Source organism: Paramormyrops kingsleyae, chromosome 22 (assembly GCF_048594095.1).
Source record: "Paramormyrops kingsleyae isolate MSU_618 chromosome 22, PKINGS_0.4, whole genome shotgun sequence".
NCBI lineage: Eukaryota > Metazoa > Chordata > Actinopteri > Osteoglossiformes > Mormyridae > Paramormyrops > Paramormyrops kingsleyae.
The window spans coordinates 15,573,072-15,589,687 of NC_132818.1; the positions used below are offsets into that span (position 1 = coordinate 15,573,072).

A 16,616-nucleotide genomic window follows, 5' to 3' on the forward strand; every position below is an offset into this window, starting at 1 on the left:
CATTTAAAAAAAAAAGACTGCAATTCGCGCCAGCGATGATGGGCAGCTGCCACAGAGCCAGCACAGTGTTTGTGCATGACCCGTGCAGCGGATGGGGCGAATTATGCGGCTTTTAAGCAGAGGGGGAGAAATCAATTTGCAAAACAGATGTTATTGTCTGCAGCCTCCTGGACAAATTCGATGTCATTTATTCAGGCGAGCGTCCTCTGTCAGACGCGAAAGCAGAAACTGGAGAACAAGCTCTAAAATGGCAAAGGCTGATATTTATTTCCGTTCACAAAGAAAATTACCATGCGTATCGTCACACAGAGAAAACGAAAAGAACAGTATCTCTTTATTGGCCTTGCTGTTGATGCTTTTTGTTTCTGTCTGTATATAATAGCACTCTATGAAGACTTTAAATGTTAGAAAAAGTCTTTTGTAGACGTCTGGAGTTCCCTACACGTTTATGATTCGTTTCTCGTTTGTGTTTCATTCCTGCTGCCCCTGGCAGCCAGCGCTAGTCCCCTGAGGTGTTGATGACGTGGAACAGCGTGATGTTGTACAGAACCTGGTGCCCGTTGTTCCAGGTGTAGAGAACCCGCTCACGCGGGTTGTAGTCCAGCATGGAGATGTGGGAGTACTGGTTGTGGAAGGGGATGTCTGTGTACTCGTAGGTGGAGGAGTTGGTGTAGTAGGCGAAGTAGATCTTGGCACCGGCCAGGTGGGAGTTGGTGACGTAAAGGGTGCCGCAAATCATGAAGGCCTCGCCGGCGCTGCGCTTGGGGAACCCTGTGTCCCAGCTCCGGAGAACCTCCAAGCTCTGGGGCTCTAGGCGGCTGATGACGATGTTGCCCGCGTTGGGGATGGTCGTGTAGACGGCCCACAATCCACTCTCGTCGGCCATCAGGTCGATGTCCGAGGAGCCGCCCCAGGAGTACGGGAAGGTGTTGTTGTACCCGGCGCCACCCAAGCTCCGCTGGACCAGCACACTGCGTGAGCGGAAGTGGTACTTGATGATGATGTTGCTCTGGTACTTGTTGTAGTACAGTGAGCCGTTGTAGACCACGTGGCCTGTGCCCGCCCAGGGGTGTGGCAGGAGGTGCTGGACGAAGTTCTGGCCCTTGATGAAGTCGCTGAGTGAGCGGTATTCCAGTACACGACGACCCTTGTAGTAGCCATCCATAGACCATACCTGGGAGACAGAAGGAATGTCTGATAGTGCCTCATATAAAAGAGCTATAATGGGCATTGGTTGGGGCAAATGTGTCGACTCGAACCTCACAATGGTGAGGTTTGAATGTGAATCCAGTGTGTGTAGAATTCATGTCACTTCTCCCTGTATTTGTGCAGTTTCCGTCTAAGTACTGAGATTTTCTCTCACGGTTCAAGGACACGTGGTTGAGGTGAATCCATTCCATTTTTAGCTTGTCCCAGGACGCACAAAGTGCAGGGTAACAGTAGGCTCTAGATGGGACATTAGTGCATTCGAAAACAAACACAATCATTCATTGTGTCACTTACCCAAGAGCAACACATTTGCTAGCTTATATGAGCTGAAAATCTGTGGATTGTGAGTGGAAGCCAAATAAAAAAAAAAGGTCTGAGAGCCCATTCAAGATTTCGCAGCAAGTGCCTAGAGGAAAAAAACCCACGTGACAGATAACCTGCTGGGCCTCTATACCGCCCCCTTTACGGATAATGTTCCTATTAAATAAAGTTTGGACTCACAACATAAGCCAGATGAATAAAGGTGAGGTGCAGGTCACAAATTGCCTGAATGGAAATGCAAATTGCACACCCCGCAGTCTCGGGAACTGTGAAAAGTAAGCAATTACTGACAAAAAATGGCCAGTATTTGGTAGTGGTCACATGATTTAAAAAAAAAAAAAAAACTATTTTAGTAACTCTTGGGGGCTGTACAACAGGATACAACCCAAGGTGGTCCTGTACTGACTGATGAGAGGCTTCCTGTAGCTCATTAACCTGCATGGCTAATTTCTCTTTGGGATAGTAACTGGTAATGATAGCATCTTTAAAGATGCGTCCGTGTTGTCCATCATGTGTGGTTCAGGCATGTAGCTGTACTCTTTCTTAGAAAAAGTCCCAAGTTAAGCCACATTGCAGCCATCTTGCTGCCCCTTCCCTCCCATTAATGTAATCCTTGCCACCCCTCATTATTATTCCTTCCTACTCCCGCACTCCAGGCTCATAGATGCAGGGGATCCTGGGAAATGGCGCTCTAATGGGAAGACATGGAGTGGCAGACAGGCCATTACTGTGCCCGTCTCCTGGCACCTTTCCCCCTTAGGTACACCACCCAGTAATTACCAAGATGATTGGGGGAAACTTTTGTCACAACAAGCTGTTAATTTCCGGGCTTACGAGGGGGTAATTAATCACTGTGGCCTCCTCTGACAGGACTGTTGTATGCCTCTAATGAAGGGGGGGATAAAGAGATGTTGGTTAAGGGAGGGGGCTGTTCACGATGTGAAGAGGGAGATATACACATCCCCGACAAAACCTTCTATACGATATTTATATCAGTCTTGTTTCTTTGAACAGAGACTTGGATATATATTCTTCGGTCACCGGTTGAGGGGACAAATAATGAAGTAGTACAGGCTTACTTAATACATTAATTAACCAGTAACTCAGTGTTAGTTATGTATTGATCCCATGTTCATTCATCATTAATCAATCATGATGTTTCATATATTCTATTTAGGGTTATATTAATTAACAGTTAATTAATTAGTTAATAATTAACTAATATAGTTCCTGCATTTTTATTTTGCATATTACAATAAACAAACTTTGAATCCTTTGATTAATGGTGAACTAACACTTAATTAATGGTTAATTAATGCCTTAAGTAAGTGTGTGCTACTACGTTATGTGTCCGCTCGAGTAAAGTGTTACCTATTTTTTTCCATAAAATAACATTAATGATTTTTTCATTAGTTAGAGTTACAGTGCTAATACACAAAAAGCAGGCATGGGTTGGGGCAAAATGATGGACAAACACCCTAGCAGGTGAAACGCTGTTGATTAAATGGGGCTCAGGTGCTTACCCTGCTGTCCGAGCTGGGGATCATTGTGTCAGTCATCCAGGAGCCAAACCGGGACCCCGAGGCACGGATGGTAATTGGGTTACTCACGCCCGTCAGTTTTCCACAGCCTGTGGAATGGGTAGTCAGAGAGTTGGACATACAGCTAATTCCACAAAGCCACCGGGTTCAGACTCAGCTTTTATAATGATAAATGAGCATTGAGTGGTTTCATATTGGTAAATAAGCAGTTTTGAGTTCTTTGTCTTGTAGAAACGAGCCTCAAGCTCATTACACGAGTCACGTTTCAAGATATGAGGGAGAGTGAGCTACTGTAGGTGTTGGTTTGCTGACCATAGGAGAGCACAAAGCATGCTTCTGACCTAAATGATTACAACACAGTAATTAGTGCAAAAGTTCCTGCAATGACACTTAAGGAGAGATGTTCCCAGAAAGACCCACGGGTATCCTGAATGTAAAGCTTTTGTTGGAATAGAACAGAACTCTGTTTTCGCTGATCCCAAAAGGCAGCCTTCTGTAGACTCCAAAGGCGCATTTGAAAGGTTTATTAATTAAGAGTGAAATCGCAGCCACATCAGAGGTTACTGATGCTGTTTTATCTCCCTCAGACGCCCGAATCAACAAACTAAACCAAGTAGCAGGCATACAGGCTATGTTAATGGTACATTCAGCTATGTAAATTATAAGTAAATGAAGAATCTCTTTGGACCCAAGCAGGATGTTAACCCAGGTTATATAAAAATATCTGTAGAATGGACTATTCAGACTTAGATTATTCTGAACTGCAGACATTATAGGACCAGAGAAAAACATTTACAGTGCCTATCGACCTTAAAAGCTCTTTCCCCTGAGTCATTCTCCTTGTTCTGTTGCTCTTGACATTGTTAAAAATGAAATATCTAGGAGGGACGGTTCTTTTCACAAGAGCTCCAAAAAGCCTCCACCTTCCATTGATCCTTCATAATTTTTTAATGGTTTATCGACTCCTGTCATTTACATAACACAGGGGTCTTATGAAAGCCTCGTGGGCCACATGTTGTCCCCTTACTTCCATAGCCATGTAACATCTACATCCATCTGCCCCCGTCAAGGGCCAGATTAATCTCATTTCCACGTTATGAGTCCAACAATACATAGATGCGGCAGCCACTTTTTAAAGCACCCCCCCCCCCCCCCAGACTAACAGCCTCAACAATCAATTTTAACAATCAGTAATAATAGTGAGACAGCAGTATGTGTGCCAGCACAGCACGCCGGTCTGATCCTGCTGTATTTGGGCTATAGCATCGAGGGCTGCATGCACCAGCACCGCGAAGGCAGTTTACGCCTTAGCCCTTAAGCTGCCCGTGGACCGGAACTCCACCCCCTAGCCAGCGACCTGGGGTTCGTGGAGAGTCCTCCAGAAATGAGTGGAAGTTAGCACAAAAGATACCGGGGGGATGACTTTGCGTGTATCTTATTTATTGGGACCTTCCGTGATGATTTTTAGACTGTTCTTTTGCACGGAGAATGAGTAATTCTCCTCACTTTAATGTGTTCGGGGTGCGTAATTTCATTATCCGCTAAGTGAAAAGTAGTCGCAATAGTCATTACCGAGTTGCTCAGATGTGCAAGTAACTGCCTCTTCGCAAACAAATTCCTACATTCGCACAGGCGCGGTTCACGGATCGAGTGTGTTATTCATGGCGATTAGAGAGATGAGGCTTCTGAAGTCATGGCCGGTCATCCTTGCTTGGCTTAACTACCTTAATTTATGGCTCCCCACTGGGGACCCTGCATGATAATCCACGGCTATCAAAGACTCATTCTCATCACCCCACATTAGTTATTTGTATTCCCTATCGTACCCAGTTTCTGCATGCAGGACTGCAGCCTGCCCTCCAGCAGCAGCACCCGTTGCCGCAGCTCCTCGTAGTCGTAGGCCCCCATCTCCTCCTGAATGGCCATCAGCACCAGCGTCAAGTTCCGCACCTCCTCTTTCAACTGGACGATCATGCGTGCGTCCGCCTTGTACTGCTCCAGCACAGGCAGCAGGGGGAGCAGCTGAGTCACCTTGTCCTTTAGTTCCTGGAGCAGAGATACCAGAGCAGAAATAAGCATGAAACAGAACAATACTGTTCCCTGAGATCCCATACCATATGTCTCCACTGCTAACACTGCCCCCTACAGGACGGGAGGTAAATTGTTCTCTCCTTATTTCCAGACTGTGGAGACAAAACTGTGGAGTAATGCATCAGTCATGTAATTAATAGCTTATTCTGGGTAACAGACGGTAACAACATGTTTCCTGATGAGTGAGTCACCGCTGTTCCTTCCCAAGTCTTAGTCACTATGTTCCAGTCATTTGGCTCAGCAACGTCTGTGTCATGATGCAGGTCTAGCTAGCATGTGCACGCAAATGAAGAGTACCAGTAAAGAACGCAAACGGGGAAAGATGGATTCCACCTCCGGCAGCGTTATCGTAAATCTTCTGATGTAGCCACACTCGGCCCGACAGCAGGGGCCATAAATCTCATTTTCCTGTTTCGCAGAGCAGAAATCTCGACTCGTCAATCTCCCACCCGGCCGTCGCCGAGTTTGGGCGACCCACATTCATCAGTCATGCAGGGGTTGGTGAGATACAACTCTTTCTACATTTTTCTTTTTTTTTTTGCCGGTGGTGGCAGGGAGGGGTTGGGTGCAACATTCCCACTCCCTAATTGAAAAGAATTTCGGTGTAGAATGTGGGGAAACCAGGATGGGCTTTGCAGACACCTGAATGTTTACTGCTGCAGTGTGTCATGTGATTGGTCCGTCTATTCTAGCAGTGTATCATGTGATTGGTCCGTCTATTCTGGCCCGTTTTCTGGCCCCCGACCAATAACTGGAAAGACTACAATTCATCACTGCAGACACTTCTCTCCTGTGTCATATTTCTTTTACAAACATAAGAGATACGTTTATATTTATTTTTTATAGTACTACTATGATAAAATGGAAAATATTACAATAAATTCCAGTGTAATTCTTCTCGTTCATTCATATGAACCTTAGTTTGCACAGTGGATTCTTGCAGACAAACAAACACATACACATGCAGGGCCACACGCGGACAGACACAGCTCTCTCTCTTTCACACACACACACACACACACACACACACACACACAGATGTAGCCCCATGTACACCAACACAGATGTGTTAAAGGCAAGGCGGAACCAATGCGCCTAAATTATTAAACGTGTTTATGTGTGTCTGGTCATATATATATATATATTACATAGTGGGTCCCAAGAATTTATGAATGCAATAAACAAAGCTAAAATAGCCAGAATTCCTGTATTTTGTTTGGTTTTGTTATGGTTAAGGTTAGGTAGAGGTTAATGTTGTCATTGTTGGGATTAGGGTTTTTCCCCTAGAAATGAATGGACGGTCCCCACAAAGATATGAATACAAGCAGCTTAAATTACTTGGATGTTTCTCATCTAAATTTCAAATACGTCATGTGATACATCCTGTGCGAAAGCCCTAGCAGAATATTGAATCCTGAAGTTTAACTGTCATTTAGAGTGTGAATAACCCCCCCTCCCGCCCCCATTGTCCCTGTCCTCACTGTCCTTCCCTTCCACCGCGGTGGTGACCTGCTCCTTCCGGGGTTTCCCGGGCTGAGCGGGAGGGCGCAGCAGTGAGTTCTACAGGGCCGAGTGCCAGAGGGAGCCCAGCATTGATGAAGTGCCGATAGGGGACCAGGGCACTGAGACGGAGCCGTCGGACCGCCCTCATTCGTCTCCCGGCTCAGTACCACCGCATCTCATTAGCAAGATGTAGGGCTGGCCAAAGGCCCCCAGGGGCAAACTTGGGCCGGCGGCACGGCAAGCGCATGGAAGAGAGCGCGAAAAGGATTCCGAGAGCCCCCTGCCTGCCAACGGCACTTCAGGACATACAGGCCGAGGAAAACCAGACGTTTACCCTGTACAGCCTGGGGGGAGGTCAAACCAGCGTCTCTGTGCTCCGATACACTCAGATCTGACCGTGAAAACCGCACTGAATGCATGCCAGCCACAGCAGTCGGATGCAGACCAAACTGTCCATTATGTGTATATTTTTTTAAGTATGCATTGAATCATCTTCATCAATGGCAGTACAATCAGTACAGAAAGGACAAGTTGAGACAGTGCGGTAACCCTAAGACACATCCTTGACGTACACGATTGCATACACAGTAAAGATGCCATAAACATATAAACGAAAAGCTATGTCTGGCGCCGCTGTGAGCGTTGATGAAATATGCTACCTTGATATTCACCCGCTCAGCATTGTGTGTGCAGGTACATTATTTGTTACAGCGTTACCAGCTGTTTGTTGACATGAGGCTAGAATATGGCTGAAATGGTTTGAGAGGGAAAATCATGGACACGGAACGTATTAGGTATGGACAGCGGAAGTACCTGAAAATTCTTGGGGTTGAGAGATCGAGGATTTTCTGAGGCCGTCTTCAGCTTGCCGTCTACCACCTTCATGAGTGACTCCATGTTCCTAACGTACTGCAGGTCCCTGTATGTTCTCAAATCCAGGACCTCCATCGACTGCGTGATGTTCTGGACCTGCCAATCAAGGCAGAATTATTTTTTTTTAAATTAAGTGCCTAATGGCCAGCAAGCTTACACAGGTAGGTGCAGGAAACAGTCACATACATGCTGCCTGCAGGTTCTTGAGTTTATCTGCATTATCAGGAAACTGTCGGGAGAAAGAATGGAGGACAATGCAGACACAAGGTTACGCTTGTCTTTTGTGGCGCTCTGTAGCTGCTGAAGCTGTACGATCAGGTATTGTCAGAGGGAATAAGGAATGGGGGGAAAACCACACTGGAGTGAATGGCTTCAGCTAACAGTCAGCATTTTCTTGGGACTTGTAATTACAACTCATTAGCAGGGTGAATTGTGGGGAAACTGCAGAATTGCATGTCACTTTGCCCCGATGATATCAGCTCTCTGTCTGTACGTATAAACAAATCTTCTTGAAGATGACCGGCGGGATCTGAGCCTCTCAGAATGTGAAGCTGTGGGACTCATGTGGGTGGCCTATCTTGGTAGATTAAAGCCCCCACCTTCCCAGACCTGCCTCCAGGTATAGCTGCTTGTTTATAGGAGAACAGTAAAGCAGTGGAGAGCAAACAGGTGACCAGGAAAAGACAGAATCCTAGTCTTCTGTGACACAGAGCCTCCATCACGTCCCTGTTACACCAACCATCCATCTCCTCCCCGTCACACCAACCATCTGTCTCATCCATGTTACATCGACCCTCCGTCTCCTCCGTTACACTGACCCTACGTCTCCTTCCTGTTACTCCAACCCTCTGCCTCCTCCCTGTTACACTGACTCTAAATCTCCCCTCTGTGCCACTGTCTCCTCTCTCCTCACACTCTGTCTCCCCTCTTTCACACTCCCTCCGACTCCTCTCTGTCATACTGACCCTCTGTTTCCTCCCTGTCACACTGCCTGTCTCTGTGGACTGCTCCAGATCTATTGCCAACTTTTAATAAAGCCCTTAAATAATGTTTGAGTCAGACTGGAGCTGTCTCAGTCCACGCCCCAGGGGGACCTCTTTGTTCTTTTGTCTCTACTTTTAATGGTGCACTAATTTTCTCAGCTCCTCAGTTTAGACCTTGGCCCGGAAACCATTTTGAGGAGGTTGAAGAATAGCTCTTTGTGACAGATCAAACTAGGTGTCATCTCCGAATCAATGCACACTGCTCACATCCCCTCTGATCGGTCGGTGAATGCATGCACACATGTGCTGGCTGACCGACAACAGCTCGAGCGTGTGTGCTAGAGGAAGAGACGTGTGTGGTGCGCATCAGGTAGTGGCAAGGCGATGACAGCTTGTGTGTGTGTGTGTGTGTGAGAGAGAGAGAGAAGCATGTGTTGTTCTGCAGGTAGTGGCAGAGTGGTGGCAGCTTGTGTGTGTGTGTGTGTGTGTTGGAGAAGGAGAAGCTTAGCAGGTCAGTTTCCTCATTAGGGTGTTTTATTTTCGGAAGCACAATTATTCCCTTCACCGCACCACACCGGGGGGGCGCACACAAGCAAACAAATGACAAGGTCTTCCCTCATATCGTACAGAGTGTGATGAAAGCAACTTCACACGCATGAAGTTCATGTGCCAGTGGTCCGTTGCAGCCATAATGCAAAGGACCGTGGCGTGAGAGAGCAGCTGATTATCTGGATCTGTGTCAATCTGTTCAAGGTTCATGATTTATTTAAAAATATTCCTGGGAAACACGTTTTGACATTAATGTGTTTGTGAGGACCCATTTCGGATATTCATATACGTGCTCATTTAAGTGGCTTTGAAATTTGCTGGTTAGCAAGGATGTCTCCCGCAGTTCTCTGAGGCTTGGCCGCCTCTACGAGATCTGACCTTTCCCCCAGTCTTCGGACCTCCGAGGCCGGCTGCAGCGTGCCGTGATCTCAAGGTGATCTTAAATGGATTTTCGCCATAAGGTTTATTTTTTTTCCACAGGTTTGTACCAAAGAATGCAGAGGCCTAAAAAAATGAATAACACTCCCCCTCCCAGGTCCACCTCCCATCGCTGCGCGATAGAAAGCATCTTATCTGATTACATTTGCATATCATATCCCCCTCCCAAGGCTCTCTGTGTCAGATTTCTCATCGTGGGCCCTGAAACGTCTTGGTGTGTTTACCTGTACCTGTGTGTGTGTGTGTGTGTGTGTGTGTGTGTGTGTGTGTGAGAGAGAGAGAGCTGGTACCCGGAAAGTGGTGTCTGCTCTTGTTATTGATTTGTAATTATTTTTAACTTGTACCATTTATTTTATTCATTCTCCGTCATTTTGTTATTTTATTATTTGCCTTTTAATGGCTGCATCTGAGAGGCTGCCATGCAGACCACATGAGCCCATTTTTCTCTCTATTTTTAGGACGTGGCCTCCTTTCCAAGTGCCGGCAGCTTCCTCCAGATCTGTAACCCCTCTGTCGCTGCGGCCCGGCGCCGACCCGGCTCCCGCTCACCTTCTCCATCAGCTGCCGCAGCTGCTTGCTCCGCGGGTCTCGGTTGCACATGTTCTGGGCTGGCGCCACCACGGTGCAGATGCACTTCCCATCGGCGTCCTGGGCTGAGCTGTGGATCTGCCAGCCCTCCTCCGGGCTCGGGAACAGGGCCTGCGGGGGGAAGCGACGCCCGGGCCAGTGAGAACCCACAGGGGAGGGGGCATAAAATCAAAGAAAAAGGTTCCTCGTCAGCCTGATTTGATGTAGCTCCAGGGCACAACAGCAGAACATACGCAGGTATAGATCCGGGCCCTGCCTATGCTGACCTGGCACAGTGCAGCGCAGCCTGGCAAAGGAGAGCCCGACACGACAAAAAGCGTGGCCACGACCTGCCACTGCCACGTGCCACCGGCCACACGCCCGACACCTGGGTCTTTGCTATCGGCGCGTCGGCTCAAGCTAAACGCAGAGGCAGTGCCAGGATCCCGGCGGCATGGAAACGGCCGGCATCCAGAGCCCAGTGAGCAAAGCAGCACCAAGCAGCTCCACTAGAGGATGACGGGGGCCGCGGGCACTGGGAGCCCAGGAGGCGGCATGAACGGCACCAACGGAGAGCGAGACGCTAATTATTTTAAAATTCATAACTATCACTGCAGAGGCATCCATGCGCTCAGGGATTAATGAAAAGGTCTTCGGAGGGGTTTGCGAGGGTATGGTGGGGGGGGGGGGGTTGGTGTGCAGGGCAGGTCCCTGCAGGGCATAAGAACATAAGGGGGGGGGGGGGGTACTCATGGGGTTCCCTTGGCAGTAGACCCTGCAGAGTCACTTGAGCTGCCCCCCCACCCCCCCCCCATGTGACTTTGGGAAACACCGCAAACAGTTTCGGCTGGGGGTGTCACATTCGATTTCCCCCAGGCCTGGGGCCTGACGGCTTCCCTTCCAATCCGCTTCCCCGAGCTCAGTCGGCCCAATTAGCAGTCAATCATCCATGCTATTTATACCGACGCGATTATCCCAGAATGCAGCAGCAAGGCGAGCGTTTCCTGAGTACGCAGCAGAATCTCTAAACTCTTTATTAATTAAAAAATGGTCTAAGATACCAAAATGGAACCGATTAAGTAGTGAGGGCAGGATTCTGGAGCAAAGTACAGAAGCTTCAAGGGAGAGACGTCGTCACCCCATGTTTAGCTGTTATTTCTGCTTTTCTCCAATTCCGGTTATGATATTTTTGGTTCTTTATCCGGTGGAGAGGCGGTTATTAGCCACGACGATAGATCTTCTGTTTCTTCTGGCTCGGTGAAGGGGGGGTGGTTTGAGGTGGCGGGTTCGAGTGCCAGGGCTGGAGGTAGCTGTCCAAGGCTCTCTTCCTGTCCCGGCCGGCCATGCCGGTGAACCTCCCCGCCACAGAGATGACCGAAGCAGGACCATCTGCCAGCTCATTCCCCCCGTCATGCCTGCGGATCGCAAGCTGCCCCTCCCCTCAGGCCTCCGCCCCTCCCCGCGGCAGTGCAATCTCAGTCCTATCTCCCCATCTCAAACAGATAGCTGGTCGCCATGACGTTTCTACGTAGGACAGAGATGCCAGTCTAGTTGCCCGGCAGGACCGAAGGATCTCGGAGGAACAGCCTTAAGATGTTATTACCAGATAACACATCATCAAAGCAGAAAATGCAGGCATATGGCTGAAAATGATAACAAGCACTCATATTATACAATCATTCAAGCGATGATCTGGAAAGACAACACATCCTATACAAGTATATACATCACTGTGCAGGCTGAGATTCCAACACGGTTACACCACAGTCACCTAACTGTTTGCCACACCAACCATCTCCAAGGGTGTGCACTAGGGATGAAACGGTTTTCCAGTTTCATGGTAAACTACAGTCAGTATTACCTTTCCAAATCTGAACTACAATTAAAACAGTGGTTGATTGGAAAACTCACATTAAATACGGTCCAGCATCAAAGTTAGCAATAGTCTCCCAGACGTAGGTGCACGGGGGGGGCAGCGTGCAACAGGAACTCGATTAGTGTCAGTGAAAACACGGCGGAAAGCGGCGACGGCACTCTGCAGATTTTCAATATTAATGCACGTTTGATATGGTTTTTATATGTTTTAATATGCTTACATTGTCTATGGTTATTGGCTATGTTATTATTGTTAATGATCATACAAACAAAAGGTACATAGTGCTGTTAATTTTATTTGTACTTCTCAATATAAAATGTGGTGAATTGATTTTGGTTTGTGTATCAGTAGCTTTTGAACTTTCTCAGCGCATTTTAACAAAACCGCGATAATACTGACCATTTTGGTCACTATAATTGTGATATAAAATTCACACCATTTAATCATTGGCATGCACTTACAACTCCTGCAGCAAAGACCTTGAGTCAGAGGCCAATAGTGCCTCTGACTGCCTTCAATCTGTCTATTCAGATTCAAGTTTTTTTGTCTCCCTGAGTGGTATGTTATCCTGATGGATTTTCATCATTTCTAAGCCAGTGACCTCGGATCTGCACATTAATAAACCCCGCAAACCGCTGACGGGTGACAGTGGTCGCTGTTACGGGCACGACAAACAAACAGCCGTGACACGGCACTCCGTCAGCCAGGGTAGCGTGCCGCTCGCCTCACGCTGCCCAGGCTTCAGCTCGGGGCCCGTGAGCCCATTCATGAATTTTTCATAGACACTCAAACTGTGGCATCCGGCGCCGTCGCGAGCCTTTGTACAGGCGCTAATGAAATTCATCTCATTTCATTCGGCTGTAATTTCCACAGCAGCTCCCCGTAATGACCCACACAAGCAGCGCGAGGCAGGGACCCACAAGAGGCATAAGGGATGGGAGAATCACACCTGTTGGGCCCTTGTGGGAGGGAGCGGATCTCTGAGGGGAACAGAGGTGGGGGTGCGAGGAGAGACGAGCATCCCGCTGTCACTGCTGAAGATGTTCCAGAAAGGAGGAACTTTGGCGATGTAGAACAAACTCAAAGACTTAATGAAGCATTTACCTGAATCTTTATGGCCTCCATCGATAACATAGTAGAGTGTTACCAGCAAGGGTGTGTCCGGACAGAGCTGTGAGCTCATATCCCAGGTCAGGTAACAGGACTAGCCTGCGGGCATTAAATATCAACAGAGTGTCACTAAAACACTCTTCCTGCTGACCTTTTAGAAAAGCAGCTGAAGCAGCCACTCTCTCTCTCTCTCTCTCTCTCTCGCTCACTCACTCTCTTTCTCTCTCTGTCTGCACTCCATCCCTCCATCCTCCACCTGTCAAGCTCAACCAAAGATGCAGAGAGGAAGCTATATAAAGTCAGAGAGACAGAGAGGAACCGGGTATGGACAGGGAGAGAGAGGAGGCCAGAACAAGTGGGGGAGAGAGGAAGAGAGGAGGCTATATCAGGTGAGGGAGGGGGAGGAAACTGGGAAAGGACAGGGAGAGAGAGGAGGCCAGAACGAGAGGGGGGGGAGGAGGAGAGGAGGCTATATCAGGTGAGGGAGGGGGAGGAAACTGGGAAAGGACAGGGAGAGAGAGGAGGCCAGAACGAGAGGGGGGGGAGGAGGAGAGGAGGCTATATCAGGTGAGGGAGGGGGAGGAAACTGGGAAAGGACAGGGAGAGAGAGGAGGCCAGAACGAGAGGGGGGGGAGGAGGAGAGGAGGCTATATCAGGTGAGGGAGGGGGAGGAAACTGGGAAAGGACAGGGAGAGAGAGGAGGCCAGAACGAGAGGGGGGGGGAGGAGGAGAGGAGGCTATATCAGGTGAGGGAGGGGGAGGAAACTGGGAAAGGACAGGGAGAGAGAGGAGCCCAGAGCAAGTGGGGGACAGTGGAGGCTACATCAGTTTAGGGAGAGAGGAGGCCAGAATGAGAGGGGGAGAGAGAAGGCTGTATCGGGTGATGGAGGGGGGGAGAGGAGGCCAGAAAAGAAGGAGAGAGGGGGTAGAATTGTTAGGGGAAAGGAAGAAAGGAGGCCAGCAGAGTGGGCGAAAGAAAGAGAGGAGGTTGTATCAGGAGAGAGAGAAGACCAGAACAAGCAGGTGAAATAGGAGGCTAGAATGCGTGAGAAAAACTGATGGAGACAGAATGAGCGTGAGAGAGACAGAGGCAGCGAGAGGGATACAGCATGAGGGAGAGCAAGATGGTTTAAGCCAAAGATCAGGGACAAAGCGTAATGGCCGTGAGACACAAAGGGCTTCTGTCTCGATTGCGGGAATGGAAGCTAGCCTGCAGCGTGTGATGTCTTATTCCACAGTTTACATCTGTGCTCATCCACACATGCAATCCTCCGCTCCCTGCTGCTAAAGCCACTCTGTTTGCAAACCAAACCCCCCTCTGACTCTTACTTACAGTTTATTCTTAGTAGTACTTGTAGCTCCGCTTTAGCTGCAGCAGATGCTCTTAATCAGAGCAGCATGTTCACGGATTAAATTAGATTCTTGTTGCGGGCGGTGAACATGGAAACATACAGGTGTGGCTATCAGTCGGTGGAGGAACAGATGTCAGAAGCCACAGGTGACCAACAGCCAAGGACACCAAACATAAACATCCCTGGGGGAGACCGTCTATCCTATCATGGACGCCCCAGCTTTAGCAATGGGGTGGGGCATCAAGGACAGATGACGCTTCGAGGCAACGCGCTGTAGGGTTCGCCTGCACCAGCTGGCAAGAGGCCCCGCCCACGTTGCATGATGTCATCACTGCCCGTCTTCCCGCCCCTCTGAGAGTGAATGGCTTGGTGCCCTGTAACACCTCGACGTAGCCAATGGGAGCTGGTTTTCACGCCAGCCCCTCCCTCCACGCTGCAGTGCCTACATCAGCATCATCTGCAAGCTTTAAGTCATCCTCCCCCCCCCCCATCCTGTGGGCATCATGGCTCCCGTCCTGTGCGGCGCTTAATGAAGCTTTTACCTGAACCCTTTCCAATCACTTAACAGCTGCAAGCCATTATAATGCTCAAATTAACCAATTTAAGTTTGATTAACTAATTACATGTAGATAAGGTTTGTTCTTAGGTAACCCGGAGCTCTAGGCTGCCACCAAGAGCTAAGGTGCCGGCCTGTATTTATCCCCTCAGGCCCCTGTCATGTGACCCGTAGCCTCCACCTCATTGGTGCAGCAGGCTGCAGCTCTCTCATAATTGGAGAGTCCGACAGGCCTGACAGAAACTACTGCCGTTTGTCTCCGGGAAATGGGCTTTTCAACGTATTTCATTACCTCCAAACCGAAGGTAGGGGCTATAAAGTGTGAATAAATCTCCAAACCTTCGCTCACAGGACGGATGTGGGGGACAGAAAGTTCATTACTATTTTGCAGCAGCAAAATACCAGTCATTTGTCTCTGCCCGGATTTGGCCGCTCGGTGAGAGTCACGAGTCACAGTCACAGACTTCCGCAGCCTCGCCGGCATGCCGCTCTATGCGCCTATATTTCAGCATGACTCACACGGATCCCAGAGCCAGTGAGTCCCTGGCGAGTCATGCGCTTGTTGGGGGGGGGTTGACTCACGCTGAACGCTCCCCACATCCCAACCCCATCTGCATCTCTTCCCCGGTCCAATATCTCCCGATGTAAATATTTTAGCAGACAAAAGGCGATTCCTGGGGACGAGCTGAATAATAAATGAGGTCGGCCTCTGTGGTAGCTGAGTTTAGAGGAACTTAGACAAATATCACATTGCTCAAACACACTGGCTACGCGCCACAATAGACAGTGTGTTTCTACCTCACAAGATACACACTTCAGCCTTAATGTGTCACCCAGAGTGTGTCTGATGCTACACATACTGACATTACCCATAATATGCTGCTCGTTGTCAGACAAGGGGCATGTCACGCAGTGCCGTTGCTATGATGAACCCTATCTGGTTGGGTTCTGTGAAGAGACCGTGATTGGTTCGTTTGATCAGTATGTGGTTAAATTTTGTCACCTACAGACAAGTGAAAATATTTGTGTAACATCAGAGGAGTTCTTTCATAAATATTGGCTTAAAGAAAGAGTTTAAGCCCATATGGTGTTTCTGAGCCTTTCCTGTTCTGTGTGTTTGTAGATTGCATCTAAGTCTATATATTATAAATTGAGCCTGTACTGTATTTCAGTCTGATTCATTCTGTACTGTAGACTGTGTCTGACTGCTTGATAGATGTTGGACCATGTTGGATGGAAGTCATCTTCCTTTGGGTTCAGTGATTCCTGATGGAATTTAGAGGACTGTGTTGCCCGGGGGAGTTTGCTGGCTGACAACTACAGTGATCACCAGACATTCCCAAAATACACAGTAACACAAACAGCCCTGTCACACACCTCATTTACAGAATCCTTATATGGAAACTGTATCCTTAAATGGAAAGTCAAAATTGTCGCCAGAACCCAAAGCACCCTGATTCCGTAGAAGTTGCACTTTCCTTGGTGTGTGTGTGTGTGTGTGTGTTTGTTTGTGGGCATTATTCTTCTTGGGGAAATTTATGGGCAAGTTCGGCAAGAGAAGGCACTGCAAAGCTTCTGAATGAGCCTGCTGTCTGCTGTCCGTGCGTGTGTGTGTGTGTGTGTGTGTGTGTGTGTGTGCGCATGTGT

At 48.5% G+C, this 16,616-nt stretch overlaps 1 protein-coding gene across 2 annotated transcripts in view; it reads right to left on the reverse strand.

Annotated features, from left to right (window-relative positions):
• Positions 1-243: 243 nt before the first annotated feature.
• The window catches only part of olfm2a (olfactomedin 2a), a 41,675-nt gene continuing 25,302 nt past the window's right edge, over positions 244-16,616 (reverse strand). For both annotated transcript variants that reach the window (XM_072704831.1, XM_072704830.1), the window contains exons 2-6: positions 10,058-10,207; positions 7,479-7,634; positions 4,898-5,117; positions 3,054-3,160; positions 244-1,174 (exon numbers count right to left, since the gene is read on the reverse strand). In XM_072704831.1, coding sequence (XP_072560932.1) covers positions 500-1,174; positions 3,054-3,160; positions 4,898-5,117; positions 7,479-7,634; positions 10,058-10,207 — 1,308 coding nt within the window. In that variant the 3' untranslated portion in view covers positions 244-499. The remainder of the gene's footprint in view (positions 1,175-3,053; positions 3,161-4,897; positions 5,118-7,478; positions 7,635-10,057; positions 10,208-16,616) is intronic.